At 38.1% G+C, this 16,210-nt stretch overlaps 1 protein-coding gene across 1 annotated transcript; it reads left to right on the top strand.

Moving 5' to 3' along the window:
* Nucleotides 1–13,862: 13,862 nt before the first annotated feature.
* Nucleotides 13,863–15,008, top strand: LOC308612213 (rho-related GTP-binding protein RhoQ-like). The gene has a single exon (XM_081224557.1). It carries the CDS (start codon nt 13,961–13,963, stop codon nt 14,552–14,554), a length of 594 nt encoding a protein of 197 aa, XP_081080683.1. The 5' UTR covers nt 13,863–13,960; the 3' UTR covers nt 14,555–15,008.
* The last annotated feature ends 1,202 nt before the right edge of the window (nt 15,009–16,210 follow it).

Genomic DNA, 16,210 nt, shown 5'->3' with positions numbered 1-16,210 from the left:
GATTGAGCTGATCCCCGTGTGCTATGCAGCATCTTCCTACTAGATATCTATTTTACATTTGTTAGTGTATATATGTCAATGCTAATCTCTCACTTGGTTCCAGCTTCCCCCTCCCCCCACTGCGTGTCCTCAAGTCTGTTCTTTACATCTGCATCTTTATTCCTGCCCTGGCACTAGGTTCATCAGTACCATTTTTTTTTAGATTCCATATATATGCATTAGCATACAGTATTTGTTTTTCTCTTTCTGACTTACTTCACGCTGTATGACAGTCTATAGCTACATCCACCTCACTACAAATAACTCAGTTTCGTTCCTTTTTATGGCTGAGTAATATTCCATTGTATATATGTGCCACATCTTCTTTATCCATTCATCTGTCAATGGACATTTAGGCTGCTTCCATGTCCTACTATTGTAAATAGTGCTGCAATGAACATTGGGGTACATGTAACTTTTTGAATTATGGTTTTCTCAGGATATATGCCCAGTAGTGGGATTGCTGGGTATGTGGTAGTTCTATTTTTAGTTTTTTAAGGAACCTCCATACTGTTCTCCACAGTGGCTGTATCAATTTACATTCCCACCAAGAGGGCAAGAGGGTTCCCTTTTCTCCACACCCTCTCCAGCATTTATTGTTTGTAGATTTTTTGATGGTGGCCATTCTGACTGTTGTGAGGTGATACCCCACTGTAGTTTTGATTTGCATTTCTCTAATGATTAGCGATGTTGAGCATCTTTCTATATGCCTCTTGGCCATCTGTTGTCTTCTTTGGAGAAATGTCTGTTTAGGTCTCCTGCCCAGTTTTTGATTGGGTTGTTTGTTTTTTCAATATTGAGCTACATGAGCTGTTTGTATATTTTGGAGATTAATCCTTTGTCCATTGATTTGTTTGCAAATATTTTCTCCCATACTGTGGGTTGTCTTTTTTTTTTGTTTACAGTTTTCGTTGCTGTGCAAAAGGTTTTAAGTTTAAAGAGGTCCCATTTGTATTTTTGTTTTTATTTCCATTACTCTAGGAGACAGATCCAAAAAAATATTGTTGTAATTTATGTCAAAGGGTGTTCTCCCTGTGTTTTCCTCTAAGAGTTTTATAGTGTCTAGTAGGTCTTACATTTAGGTCTTTAATCCATTTTGAGTTTATTTTTTGTGTATGGTGTTAGATAGTGTTCTAATTTCATTCTTTTACATGTAGCAGTCCTGTTTTCCCAGCACCACTTATTGAAGAGGCTGTCATTTCACCATTGTATATTCCTGTCTCCTTTGTCATAGATTAGGTGACCATAGGTGTGTGGGTTTATCTCTGAGGTTTCTATCCTGTACTATTGATCTATATTTCTGTTTTTGTGCCAGTACTATACTGTCTTGATTACTAAAGCTTTGTAGTACAGTCTGAAGTCAGGGAGTCTGATTCCTCCAGCTCCGTTTTTCTGTCTCAGAATTGCTTGGGCTATTCAGGGTCTTTTGTGTTTCCATACAAATTGTAATATTTTTTGTCCTAATTCTGTGAAGATCGCCATTGGCAATTTGATAGGGATTGCACTGAATCTGTAGATTGCTTTGGGTAGTCATTTTCACAATATTGATTCTTCCAATCCAAGAACATGGTATATTTCTCCATCTGATTGTGTCATCTTTGATTTCTTTCATCAGTGTTTTATAGTTTTCTGCATACAGGTCTTTTGACTCCTTAAGTAGGTTTATTCCTAGGTATTTTATTCTTTTTGTTGCAGTGGTAAATGGGATTGCTTCCTTAAATTCTCCTGTGATCTTTCATTGTTAGTGTATAGGAATGCAAGAAATTTCTGTGCATTAATTTTGTATCTTGCAACCTTACCAAATTCATTGATTAGTTCTAGCACTTTTCTGGTGGCATCTTTAAGATTTTCTATGTATAGTATCATTGTCATCTGCAAACAGTGACAGTTTTACTTCTTCTTTTCCAACTTGTAGTCCTTTTATTTCTTTTCTTCTCTGATTGCCGTGGCTAAAATTTCCAAAACTGTGTTGCAAAAGAGTGGTGAGAGTGGACATCCTTGTGTTTTTCCTGATCTTAGAGGAAATGCTTCCAGGTTTTCACCATTGAGAATGATGTTTGCTTGGGTTTGTCGTATACTGCCTTTATTACGTTGATGTAGGTTCCTTCTATGCCCATTTTCTGGAGAGTTTTTATCATAAATGGGTGTTGAATTTTTTCAAAAGCTTTTTCTGCATCTATTGAGATGTTGATATGGTTTTTATTCTTTAATTTTTAAGTGGTGTATCACATTGATTGATTTGCATATATTGAAGAATTCTTGCATCCTGGGGATAAATCCCATTTGAGCGTGGTGTATGATCCTTTGAATGTGTTGTTGGATTCTGTTTGCTAGTAATTTGTTGAGGATTTTTGCATCTATGTTCATCAGTGATGTTGATCTATAATTTTCTTTTTTTTATATCTTTGGTTTTGGTATCAGGGTGATGATGGCCTCGTAGAATGAATTTGGGAGTGTTCCTCCCTCTGAAGTTTTTTGGAAGAGCCTGAGAAGGATGGGTGTTAGCTGTTCTGTAAATGTTTGATACAATTCACCTGTGAAGCCATCTGGTCCTGGCCATTTGTTGGAAGATTTTTAATTACAGTTTCAATTTCATTACTTGTGATTGCTCTATTTATGTTTTCTAATTATTCCTGGTTCAGTTTTGGAAAATTTTACCATTCCAAGGACTTTTCCATTTTTTCCAGGTTGTCCATTTTATTGGCATATAGTTGTTTGTAGTAGTCTCTTATAATCCTTTGTATTTCTGCAGTGTCAGTTGTGATTTTTCCTTTTTCTTTTCTAATTTTATTGATTTGTGTCCTTTCCCTTTTTTTCTTGATGAGTCTGGCTAAATGTTTATCAATTTTGTTTATTTTCTTGAAGAAATAGCTCTTCATTTTATTGATCTTCACTCTTGTTTTCTTCACTTCTATTTCATTTATTTCTTATCTGATCTTTATGATTTCTTTCCTTCTACTGACTTTGGGTTTTCTTAGTTCTTCTTTCTCATGTTGCTTTAGGTGTAAGTTTAGATTGTTTATTTGAGATTTTTCTTGTTTCTTGAGATGAGATTGAATTGCTATAAACTTCCCTCTTGCAACTGCTTTTGTTGCATCCCATAGGTTTTGGGTCATCGTGTTTTTGTTGTCATTTGTTTCTGTGTATTTTTTGAGTTCGTCTTTGATTTTTTCAGTGATCTCTTGGTTATTTAGTAGCACACTGTTTAGCCTCCATGTGTTTGTGTTTTTACAGTTTTTTTCCTGTATTTGATTTTTAATCTCATAGCATTGTGGTCAGAAAAGATGCTTGATACAATTTTAATTTTCTTCAATTTTCCGAGGCTTGATTTGTGACCCAAAATGTGATGTATCCTGGAGAATGTTCCATGTGCACTTGAGAAGAAAGTGTATTCTGCCACTTTCGGTTGGAATGTCCTATAAATATCAATGAAAGTATCTTATCTATTGTGTCATTTAAAGCTTGTATTTCCTTATTTATTTTCTGTCTGTATTATCTGTCCATTGGTGTAACTGGATGTTAGAATTTTGGATCCTTTCTCATGCAAATTGCATAGCTCCATTTCTTTGGGTTGGTTACTAGAAATTATTGCATTCTTTTGATTGTGTCATGTTTTCTTCATTTTTTCTTATTCCTGGAAGTTTTGTGTTGCTGTCTTTACATTTGAAGAAACAATTGCCTCTTCTAGTCTTAACTGACTGGCCTCAAGAGATAAATACCTTCTGTCTGACCTATTAGGGATTCTGTGGCTTTCTCAGTCCTTCTCTATGTTCCACACTTCTTTTTCCCTTCTGGTGGGGAATTCTTAAGTCTGTGCGTCTTTTCTTAATCCTGCAAAGTCGGGTCGGGTACTGACAACTTTCCATTTTCTTTCCTTAGGGCAATGTTGAATGCTTGTTTGTGTGCTTTGTTTCAATTCTACAGAGTCAGGCCAGCATTCTGCATATGCTCACTAGCCATCTGCAAGGACCTGCTCTCACTTCTGAGGGCGTGCACAGGGAACCGGCTTTGAGGTGTCAGGGTGTGGATGAGGGCTGCAGAGTGTTTGGGCTGTCCATGGGCCAGCTCTTGTATCCTCAGAAATGGCATCACCACTGGATTGTGCGTGGGCTTCCTGATGGAGTTCATGAAGTGGTTAGTAGGATCTGTGTCCCTTTGTTATGTTGTATTCTGAGCCCTGGGTTCCATTCTTTCAGCCCCTCTCTGACCCTCTGTTGTACAGTTCGTGACAGTATTCAAGGGAGAAATGGGCCTCTTTGGCAGCATCCTGAACAATTAGGGAAATCTGGGTGCTTACTCACATACTCTCACTTTTTCCCATGGGAGAAATCATGGACCAAGAAGATCTCTTGGGACTGAACTGTGCCGCCTTGGGGGTAAAGTAAAACTGTTCCTTTTACCTTCTTCAATGCATCCAATCTCAGATTTCTTTTTTCCCTCCAATGACGTGCTGGAAGTTCTCAACTGGACTTCCAGACTTCCACAAAGGCATTCTCATCCATGGGTGGTTGTCAAAATTGGTGTTCTTTGAGGGGAAGATGGTAGAAAACTGTTATTTCACCATTTTGTTGGCATCACCCCCCAGTCAATAAAGTCCTTTATTTTAACTTCAAGGTAGGAATGTATTCAGAATGTAATCTAATCTGCTAATCAGAAGAAAATGAGTAAAAGTATATTTAATAAGATGAAAGTCATTCACAATTATGCATAGTGTAAGCTGTGAGAGTCGTGATTAAATTTATGAAATAGCAGTTTTGTGATGTAGTACAAGAAGTAGGAAACTTCTCAAACCATTTAATTATCTTTAGCAGTTTTTAGTTGATGATCTGTGGACATTATTGGTCATTATTTTTAACCCACCCAGATCTGGGCAGGACAACTAAGAATTTTAGTGGAATTTATAACTAAAGTATAAAAAACCAGAAAACTGGGAGATTTAACATTTTGACTGAATATTAAGTCCTTGAAATTAACACAATTTTTAAAATTTAGTGTCACTAAGAATTTTTGCTATCTATAATTTCTATCTTTTCTCAGACAAGGTAGATATCTATTTTTTTAATATTGGCTTCAGTTTATAATGTTTAAGAAACAGCATTTAATTTTTATATCTGGAAAACTTCAAAAATGAAGAGATCCCCGGTGGCGCAATGGTTGAGAGTCCGCCTGCCGATGCAGGGGACACGGGTTCGTGCCCTGGTCCGGGAAGATCCCACATGCCGTGGAGCAGCTGGGCCCGTGAGCCATGGCTGCTGAGCCTGCGCGTCCAGAGCCTGTGCTCCGCAACGGGAGAGGCCACAACTGTGAGAGGCCCGTGTACCGCAAAAAAACAAAACAAAACAAAACAAACAAACAAACAAAAAAGATTAATAAGGTGACAAAAACTAACAGTCAGAATGTAATGAGTGAGGCTGGGGGCTTTGGAGTATAGATCAAAGTCAATGAAAAAAATTATCTATGCCTAAAAAACTGGTGAAGGGAGGGGGAAAAAAGAAGTATGTGTGTCAAGCAGAAGCTTTTTCTTGTTTTCTCTAAAACTATTTATTTTTAAAATTAATTTTTATTGGAATACAGTTGCTTTACAGTTTTGTTTAGTTTCTGCTGTACAGCAAAGTGAGTCAGTTATACATATACATATATCCCCCTTTTTTTAGATTTCCTTCCCATTTAGCTCAACACAGAGCACTGAATAGAGTTCCCTGTGCTATACAGTAAGTTCTCATTAGTTATTTATTTTATACATAGTAGTGTATATATGTAAATCCCAGTATCCCAATTCATTCCACCACCCTGCCCCCCTTGGTGTCCATAAGTTTGTTCTCTACATCTGTGTCTCTATTTCTGCTTTGCAAATAAGTTCATCTGTACCATTTTTCTAGATTTCACATATAAGCGACATTATATGATGTTTGTTTTTCTCTTTCTGACTTAACTTCACTCTGTATGGCAGTCTCTAGGTCTATCCACGTCTCTGCAAATGGCACTATTTTGCTCCTTTTTTATGACTAATATTCCACTGTATATATGTACCACATCTTCTTTATCCATTCCTCTGTTGATGGACATAAAACTATTTTATGATGAAAACTTAGTCTGGTTGTAGACACTTACAACTCTGAGTAGGAAGTAAACCACAACTTGCTGTCAATCTTCAATTTACTTTACATGTAGATAAGGTAGGATGGCACTGGAATATTATTAATAGGAACACTAAAAAGATAATGGCTAAAGTCTCTTCCCTTTCAAGTTGTAATTATTTTAGAGGTCTTTTTTGGGGATGAGATGAAGAACATCAACAAAGCAAAGTGAAATACATTAAGTGAGTGTGTGACCAACCCTACTTAGTATTTCCCAGACTGTTTTTGTTATTCTACACCTAGATTTACTTCTAGTACAAGTAATAGTATACTTGTGAAAATAGCATATTTAAAAAGTAACTTCAGCTCTAGCAGCCCAGCTCATTAGCTATTACATCTCCTGATGGGGATCGCAGGATAACCGGAAAAAGAAAAGATCAAGTATTATAACTATGCTGGCGGTTCAATTTATTAAATTGTTTAATTTAACATTTCCTGGCTTGACGTATGCAATGTTTCAAGTTTTCTTGCATATAGGTCAACTTCTGCATAATGTGCATACAGTCATCTCTCAATACCAAAAGATTTTGTTCCAGTGCAAGGGATGGTAGGAAGTTTTTCTTCATTTGTGCTTATTTTTTGTTAGATTTCAGTTAGTCCTTCTACCTTGTTGCCTTGCTTATCCAACATGATTATTTCTTTGTAACAATTTCTTCAAAAGATAGTTTAAATTGTTTGAAAGATTTTTCTTTGTTTATTAATATTGCCATTTAAAAAATCAAACTTAAGGATCGAATTTTTTGATAATAAAAGATCAAATGGTAAAGTTTCAGGTTCAGCATTATTAGGTTAATACATGCATCACTGGAACTGTGCTAAAATAAAACGGTAGTTACTGGGGTAACATACAGTCACTTTAGCTGATTTGTGGCAGCTCCCAAGTAACAGGACATAGTTGTCTATGATAGAGCCATAGACCCTATTGACAACTATTACTGACACTTGTTTTTTGTCTGTTTGGCCACGCCATGCAGCCGGCTTGTGGGATCTTAGTTCCCTGACCAGGGGTTGAACCCGGGCCCAGCAGTGAAAGTGCTCATTCCTAACACTGGACCACCAGGGAATTCCCTATTGACACTTGTTTTATCCATATTACCTTGAATGAGGTATGTGAGGCCAGATTCAGATCAAAAGAGAGAAACCAGAAAGACTTTTACAGTTTATTATACTCACAGCTCCCTAGAAAGAAGCAGTATGCCACACAGGCCCACTCAGGGGAAGTACCAGGGTAGATCACAAGGCAGAGGGAGAGTTGGGGACAGTAGGCAAGTGCCTCTGTTTTGATTTCTGTGAGAAGGAATAGGGTGAGACAGGGTAAGGAGGCTTAAGGTGGGCTGGTCTGAGTAATTTCATAGGCTTTGGAACATAGGGGCTGTTCTTGGTTGTCTGTTACCTGGCCCTGGAGCAGTTAGGGTGAGTGTACAGTGATTTGAAGTGTGAGAGCTCTGTAACGGAGGTTGTTGGGGGTATGAATTTCTTTGGCTTCTCAAGAAAGGGAACTGACCAGCCTCTAGCCAGGGCCTCAAAACTGAGTTAAAATAGTCTTTATAAAAACTATATTACAACAGTGACTATAAGGAAATCTTTCACATACATATTTTCATGAATGGAATTATATAAAACATATTTACTATAAACAGTTATATCTATATGGTTGCTTGCGATGTGGTTTGCTGATTGTACTGACCTGATTCTCTAAGGCTTGGAAGTTTCTGCTGTAGAAAAGATTAGTCTACTTTATTTTTTCCTTTTTATTCTTTTGTACTTTTGAGGAGGTTAAATTAATTTATAGTCATATATTTGATAAGTTCATAATGTATAATGAGCTTAACATATATGCTTATTTTATTTCAGAGTTTCTTATCAGGATTAGAAAGGAATGGGGAAAAAAAGTAGTAGTACTTTCAGTGATAAAATTTCATGGAATTGTGAAAGTGGAGTTCAGTCAGTTCAGTAACAGTTTAGAATAGAAACTTCAGGAAAGTAAACAGTCACATTTTAGGTGGCAATCAGAGCACCAATCTTAGATAAAGTGTCAGCTTAGGATAGCAGAGATTTATAAACTTGAAAATGCCAAACACTAGCAGCCATTTGAGAGATCTTAAAAGTAACATAAGAATGCCCTGGTTAAGAAAATAAAAACCCAATTCAAAAAATATATGTACATCTATATTCATTGCATGCAGCATTATTTATAATAGCCAAGATATGGAAGCAACCTAAGAGCCCATTAATAAATGAATGGATAAGATGTGGTGTGTGTGTGTGTGTGTGTGTGTGTGTGTGTGTGTATATAATATATATGTATATATTTAAAGTGGAATATTACTCAACCATAAAAAAGAGTGAAATCTTGTCATTTACAACAACATGGATGGATCTAGAGGGTATTATGCTAAGTGATATATATAAGTCAGATAGAAAGACAAATACCATATGATTTCACTTATATGTGGAATCTAAAAAAGAAAAGAAATGAACACACAAAGCAAGACAGAAACAGACTTATAAATACAGAGAACAAATTGGTGGTCCCCAGAGGGGAGTGGGGGGAGGTGGTTGGGTGAAATAGGTGAAGGGGATTAAGAGGTACAATCTTCTGGGCTTCCCTGGTGGTGCAGTCGTTGAGAGTCTGCTTGCCGATGCAGGGGACATGGGTTTGTGCCCCGGTCTGGGAAGATCCTACATGCCGTGGAGCGGCTAGGCCCATGAGTCATGGCCACTGAGCCTGCACGTCCGGAGCCTGTGCTCCGCAACGGGAGAGGCCACAACAGTGAGAGGCCCACGTACAGCAAAAAAAAAAAAAAAAAAGGTACAAACTTCTAGTTATAAAATAAGTCACAGAGATGTAATGTACAGCATAGAGAATATAGTCAATAATATTGCAGTAACTTTGTATGGTGACAGATAGATACTAGAGTTATTGTGGTGATAAATTCATACTGTATAAATGTTGAATCACTCTGTTGTATACCTGAGACTAACATGATATTCTATGTCAACTATACTTCAGTTAAAGAAAAAAAATGCCCTAGTGATTCTTCTAGGCTGGCTAACCACTTATCTTATACTCGTGGTTTTGTTTTCTGTGCCCAGATAGCAGCTGTAATTGCGCCTCTGGTTAGAATTTGGCAACTCTAGAGTACCCCTCTTGATTCATAAGCATTTGAGTCCCTCTTTCTTTTATACTTACTCTTAGCTTATGCATCCATTAAGTTCTGACTTAAGTGCCATCTTCTCTTCAGTTATTTGTTATAATAAGCATTTATGATGTGTTAACCACGCATAATTTACTCTCCTGGCATTCTATCCCTGTCTCTGATATTGGAATCTCAGGGCTCTGGGATGGGTTTCCAATTAATCCCACTATCACAACTTTGTCTTTGTTCTCTTGAGACCTTTTTCCTTATTACAGGTTCTCCTTGGAAAGCAGCAACATCTATAACTAGAAGGAAATAGATTACAGAAATGAAAAAGCACTAATCTCCAACTTTTCTTATATGTTCTATTATAGATTATCAGTACCTATTTATGAGATTGAGTTGTAAATCATCCTATAAAAACTAAGAATCTTTGCTATTTGTTTTATAAATTATGCTGTTTTATTTCATTAATTTTGTATTACTCATTAGAAACAATAAATTTTTGTCCCATTGGCTAAAAAATTATATTAAATAACTTATTTTACCCTTTTCAGTTGTGCTTTTTAGTTTTTCTGAATAGCTAATAAATGTACCATGGGATAGAAGTCAAAATATGTAAAAGGATAGGGTACAATTAGAGAATTTAAATCTCATGATAAATTTTTGTTTTTCCCTCAAAATTCAACTGAAGATTTTCCAGAATAATGTATTACCATTTATCTGTAGTAGTGTCATTATTATTTGTACTTATGTAATTGCATATCTCTCAGATGCTTGTTTAAATTTGACACTAAGCACTAACATAATACTTTGTGAAGTTGGTAACTTAGTGAAAATAATGAAGCACTTTATTTCTGTGCTAAATGTCATAAAAGCTATTTCTCAAAAACTGTAAAAGCTTTTCTCAAAAGCTATTAAATAAAATAATGCCCACCAGAGGATGCTGCAATTGCATGAAGAAGAGAAAACAATGGCCTCAATGATATTACACCTATCTAATTCACATCAGGGAAACTAAAACTTAAGTACTTATCCTAGCTGGTGATATATGTTTATCTTTTGGCTTATGATCCACTCATCTTTTGGAAGAAAGGTTACAGTGAAGAGAACCTAGGAAAATGCAGAGGAAACTTAAGAGATAAAAATAGAAGACTACCTTAGTGAAAGTCAAAAGACTGTTCTATTGTTCATATAATGAGCTTAAATAACATAATTGCTTGTGTTATTTTGATGCTCTAATGATACAGTGTTCAACATCTTCTACTTCTAAATCCTTAAATGAGACTCCTTAGCATTGTTTTAAAAAAAGTGCCCCCAAAGATTGAACTGGTGATATAGGCAGTATCCCTTTCAAATTGACAATTCAGATCTTTTCATGGATGGTAGTATGAAAATACACATTATCTTGAGGTATCCTTTCCAACTTCCACCAGGTTCTCAGGTGATTTCTTCAAGACCTTTATTACTCTCTGAAAGTATCTTATTTGCTTATGTGTTTATTATTTGTCCTCTCCTACTAAAATATGAGTCCCAGGACCGTCATCTTGTTCATCACAGTATCACTGGCTTCAAAATGGTGTCTGGCACATGGTAGGTGCTCAGTAAATAATTATGGAATTAATGAATTCCATTCCCATTGTGTAGCAATTCTTCAAATGATAATATGAGCCATTCATAGTTCAATTTCTATTGTGTACTATGCTGCAAGCAAAATTTAAGGATAAATTTTAAAGTGCCCAGGGACACAAAAGTGAATAGTATGGGGCCCTTTTCTTTGAAGTACTAACAAAGTTCTAACAAATTTAAGAAATGTATAACTTTCTTACTTTCAGAAAGGATTTAAAGTAGCTTTCAGTAAAAGTTTTATAGTAGAACTGACTAAGATATAAAAGTTAAAAATGGAAGGAGAAATAGAAGAGTCATAATTTTAAATTTTTAGTTAACATAATTCCCATAATCAAGCATAAATTTTAGTTTGAACTTTCTTGTATTCAAGGCAAGGAAACACTGGTTATATAATTCTTATATCTGACAAATGAACACATTGTCAGTTGGTCTAAAAAGACTGTTTCTTGGGCTTCCCTGGTGGCGCAGTGGTTGAGAGTCCGCCTGCCAATGCAGGGGACACGGGTTCGTGCCCTGGTCCAGGAGGATCCCACATGCCGCGGAGCGGCTGGGCCCGTGAGCCATGGCCACTGAGCCTGCGCATCCGGAGCCTGTGCTCCGCAACGGGAGAGGCCACAACAGTGAGAGGCCCCCGTACCGCAAAAAAAAAAAAAAAAAAAAAAGACTGTTTCTTGATATTGAATTCTAAAAGAAGTAAAGAGAAGAAGAAAAGAGAGAGGACCCAAATAAACAAAATAAGAAATGAAAGAGGAGAAATAACAACCAATACCACAGAAATACAAAAAATCAAAAGAGAGTACTATGAACAGTTATATGCCAACAAATTGGGCAACCTAGAAAAAATGGACAAATTTCTAGAAACATACAGCCTGCCAAAATTGAGTCAAGAAGAAACACTAGAAGTGAAATAGAATCTGTAAAAAAACAAAAACTCCCTGAAAACAAAGTCCAGGACTGGATGGCTTCACTGGGGAATTCTACCAAACATAAAAAGAATTTATACCTGACCTCCTCAAACTATTCCAAAAGATTGAAGAGGAGGGAACACTCCCAAATTCATTCTATGAAGCCACAACCACCCTGATAATAAAACCAGACAAAGACACTACAAAAAAGGAAATTACAAGCCAATATCTCTGATGAATACAGATGCAAAAGTTTTCAAAAAAATGTTAGCAAACTGAATCCAATGATACACAAAAAGGATCATACACCATGATCAAGTTGGACTTATTCCAGGGTCTCAAGGATGGTTCAACATAACACAGATCAATCAGTATGATACACCCCCTTAACAAAAGGAAAGACAAAAACCACTAGGTCATCTCAATAGACAAAAAACGTGACAAAATTCAACATCCATTCATGATAAAAACTTTTACCAAGGGACTTCCCTGGTGGCGCAGTTGTTAAGAATTCACCTGCCAATGCAGGGGACACTGCATTCAATCCCTGGTCCAGGAAGATGCCACAGAGCAACTAAGCCCATGCGCAACTACTGAGCCCACGTACCACAACTATTGAAGCCTGTGTGCCTAGAGCCTGTGCTGCACAATAAGAGGAGCCACTGCAATGAGCAGCCCATGCACCACAACAAATATTAGCCCCCACTCGCTGCAATTAGAGAAAGGCTGCATGCAACAATGAAGACTCAACACAGCCAAATAAATAAATAAATAATAAAAACCCTTCCTCTGAAAGCCATCAGGTAGTTTGGGTCTTTACAAAAAACAAACAAACAAAAAAAACCTCTTACCAAAGTGGGTATAAGGGAACATATCTCAACACATTAAAAGCCATTTATGACAAACCCACAGGCAACATAATACTCAACAACAAAAAGCTGAAAGCCTTTCCTTTAAAACCAGGAACAAGACAAGGATGCCCACTCTTATGAATTCTATTCAACATAGTATTGGAAGTCCTAGCCACAGCAATCAGACAAGAAAAAGAAATAAAAGGTATCCAAATTGGAAGGGAAGAGGTAAAACTGTCACTGTTTTCAGATGACATGATACTCTATAGAGAGAACCCTATATTCTCCCCACAAAAACTATTACAACTAATAAATTAATTGAGCAAGGTAGCAGGCTACAATAATAATATACAGATATCTGTGGCATTTCTTTACCAATGAAATATCAGAAGGAGAAAGCAAAAAAACCAACCCCACTTAAAATTGCATCAAAGGGCTTCCCTGGTAGTGCAGTGGTTAACAGCCTGCCTGCCAATGCAGGGGACATGAGTTCGAGCCCTGGTCTGGGACAATCCCACATGCCGTGGAGCAACCAAGCCTGTGAGCCAGAACTGTGAGCCTGCGCTCTAGAGCCTGCAAGCCATAAGTACTGAAGCCCATGTGCCACAACTACTGAAGCCTGTGTGCCTAGAGCCTGTGCTCCACAACAAGAGAAGCCACCGCAGTAAGAAGCCCTCGCACCGCAACGAAGAGTAGTCCCTGCTCACTGCAACTAGAGAAATCCCGCACACAGCAATGGAAGACCCAATGCAGCAAAAAAAAAAAAAAAAAAGGCGTCAAAAAAATAAAATACCTAGGAAGAAAGTTAATCAAGGAAGTGAAAGATCTATGTGCTGAAAACTATAAAAACATGATAAGGAAATTGAAGATGATTCAAAGAAATGGAAAAATATCCCATGCTTATGGATTAGAAAATCAACGTTGTTGATGATCCAGAGGATCCTCCTGGGGAGGCCGGGCCGGGGAGAGGGCGCGGGCGCCGAGCGGCGGGGGAAGCGGGCGGGCGCGGCGACCGGGGCCCGGGCGAGGATCCGGGCAGCGACCGAGGCGGCGGCAGCGCCCCGGGCCCGCCGCCCCCTCCCCTCGGGCGGGGGGAGTCGCTGCATGGTGCCGGGGGGTCGGCCGTGCTGCGCTGAGCGGCGGCGGCGGCGGACCCCCCAGGCGGGCTGGGGCTGAGCCCGGGGCCGGGGCGAGGGCTCCGGGGGGACCATGCCCGGAGGCTGGCCGGCAGCAGCGTGGCTCACGGGCCCGGCGCACTGATGCTCAAGTGCGTGGTGGTCGGCGACGGGGCGGTGGGCAAGACGTGCCTACTCATGAGCTATGCCAACGACGCCTTCCCGGAGGAGTACGTGCCCACCGTCTTCGACCACTACGCAGTCAGCGTCACCGTAGGGGGCAAGCAGTACCTCCTGGGACTCTATGACACAGCCGGACAGGAAGACTATGATCGTCTGAGGCCTTTATCTTATCCAATGACTGATGTCTTCCTTATATGCTTCTCTGTGGTAAATCCAGCCTCATTTCAAAATGTGAAAGAAGAGTGGGTACCAGAACTTAAGGAATACGCACCAAATGTACCCTTTTTATTAATAGGAACTCAGATTGATCTCCGAGATGACCCCAAAACTTTAGCAAGACTGAATGATATGAAGGAAAAACCTATATGTGTGGAACAAGGACAGAAACTAGCAAAAGAGATAGGTGCGTGCTGCTATGTAGAATGTTCAGCTTTAACCCAGAAGGGATTGAAGACTGTTTTTGATGAGGCTATCATAGCCATTTTAACTCCAAAGAAACACACAGTAAAAAAAAGAATAGGATCAAGATGTATAAACTGTTGTTTAATTACGTGAGAAACGTCTTCAGTGGCCAAGTAAACTGTCCATTTCTCAGAAAGCATATGAAATGCTAAAGCTATACCCAGACCTCTTAAAAATAATGAAGCAGTTTAAAACTTGAAAGGAAAAAAAACAAAACAAAACCCTGTCCTCAGAATTCTATAAAGTTGATTAAGAATGTTTCTTAAAGGTCCAAGAAGCAACAAACAGCATCTGAAGCCACAATCTATTATAAATACTTTATTTCAACTAGAAGTTTCTTTCTATTCCAGTATATCCAGAGTGGTGAAGTAACAAGGCCAGCCACGTAGCCAAAGGTTGCTCCAAGCGTGCAGGAGATGGGCCATTCCTGAGGAGAGAATGTATGAGATCGAGAAGAACAAATGTTTTATTATTACTTGAGCACAAGTGTAACCTAAATATTTCTATATTAAAGCTTAATGTGCTTTCTTAAAAAAAAAAAAAAAAGAAAATCAACGTTGTTAAAATGGCCAGACTTCCCAAAGCAATCTACAGATTTGACATGATCTCTATCAAAATACCTATGACATTTTTTCGCAGAACTAAAACAAATAATCCTAAAATTTATATGGAACCACAAAAGACCCAGAATTGCCAAAGCAATCCTGGGGGAAAAAGAACAAAGCTGGAGGCATAACCCTTCCACACTTAATACTACAAAGCTGCATAATCAAAACAGCTGGTTATTGGCTGACATACAGCTCAATGGAACAGAATGGAAAGCCCCAAAATAAACCCACACACCTAAGGTCAATCAATCTATGACAAAGGAGGCAAAAATATACAATGGAGAAAAGGTAGTCTCTTCAGCAAGTGGTGTTGGGAAAGCTGGACAGCCACATGTAAATCAATGAAGTTAGAACACTCCCTCACACCATACACAAAAATAAACTCCAAGTGGTTTAAAGACTTAAATATAAGACATGACACCATTAAACTTCTAGAAGAGAACATGAGCAAAACATTATCTGACATAAACCATAGCAATATTTTCTTACATCAGTGTCCCAAGGCAAAAGAAATAAAAACAAAAATAAACAAATGAGACCTAATGAAACTTAAAAGCCTTTGCACAGCAAAGGAAACTATCAACAAAACAAAGACCTCCTATGGAATGGGAAAAAAACATTTGCAAATGATGTGACAGACAGGGAGTCAATATCCTAAATATGCAAACAACTCATTCAACTCAATAAACAAACTATCCAAGTAAAAAACAGGTAGAAGACCTAAATGGACCTCTCTCCAAAGAAGACATACAGATGGCCAACGGCACATGAAAAAATGCTCAACATCACTAATTATTAGAGATAAGAAAATCAAAACCACAATGAGGTATCATCTCCCATCTGTCAGAATGGCTATCATCAAAAAGTCTACAAATGATATAAGCTGGAGAGGGTATGGATAAAAGGGAACCCTCCTATACTGTTCATGGGAATGTAGATTGGTGCAACCACTGTGGAAAACAGTATGGAGTTTCCTTAAAAAACTAAAGTAGATCCAGCAATCTCACTCCTGGGCAGACTGAAAATATGAAAACTCTAGTTCAAAAAGATACATGCATCCGAATGCTCATAGCAGCACTATATGCAATAGCCAAGACATGGAAACAACCCAAGTGCCCATCAGCAGATGATTGGTTTAAGT

Source organism: Mesoplodon bidens (genome assembly GCF_964165515.1).
Source record: "Mesoplodon bidens genome assembly, chromosome: 2".
Classification (NCBI taxonomy): Eukaryota; Metazoa; Chordata; class Mammalia; order Artiodactyla; family Ziphiidae; genus Mesoplodon; species Mesoplodon bidens.
Note: the sequence above shows the minus strand (reverse complement) of the source record. Positions and strands in the feature narration are given on the sequence as shown.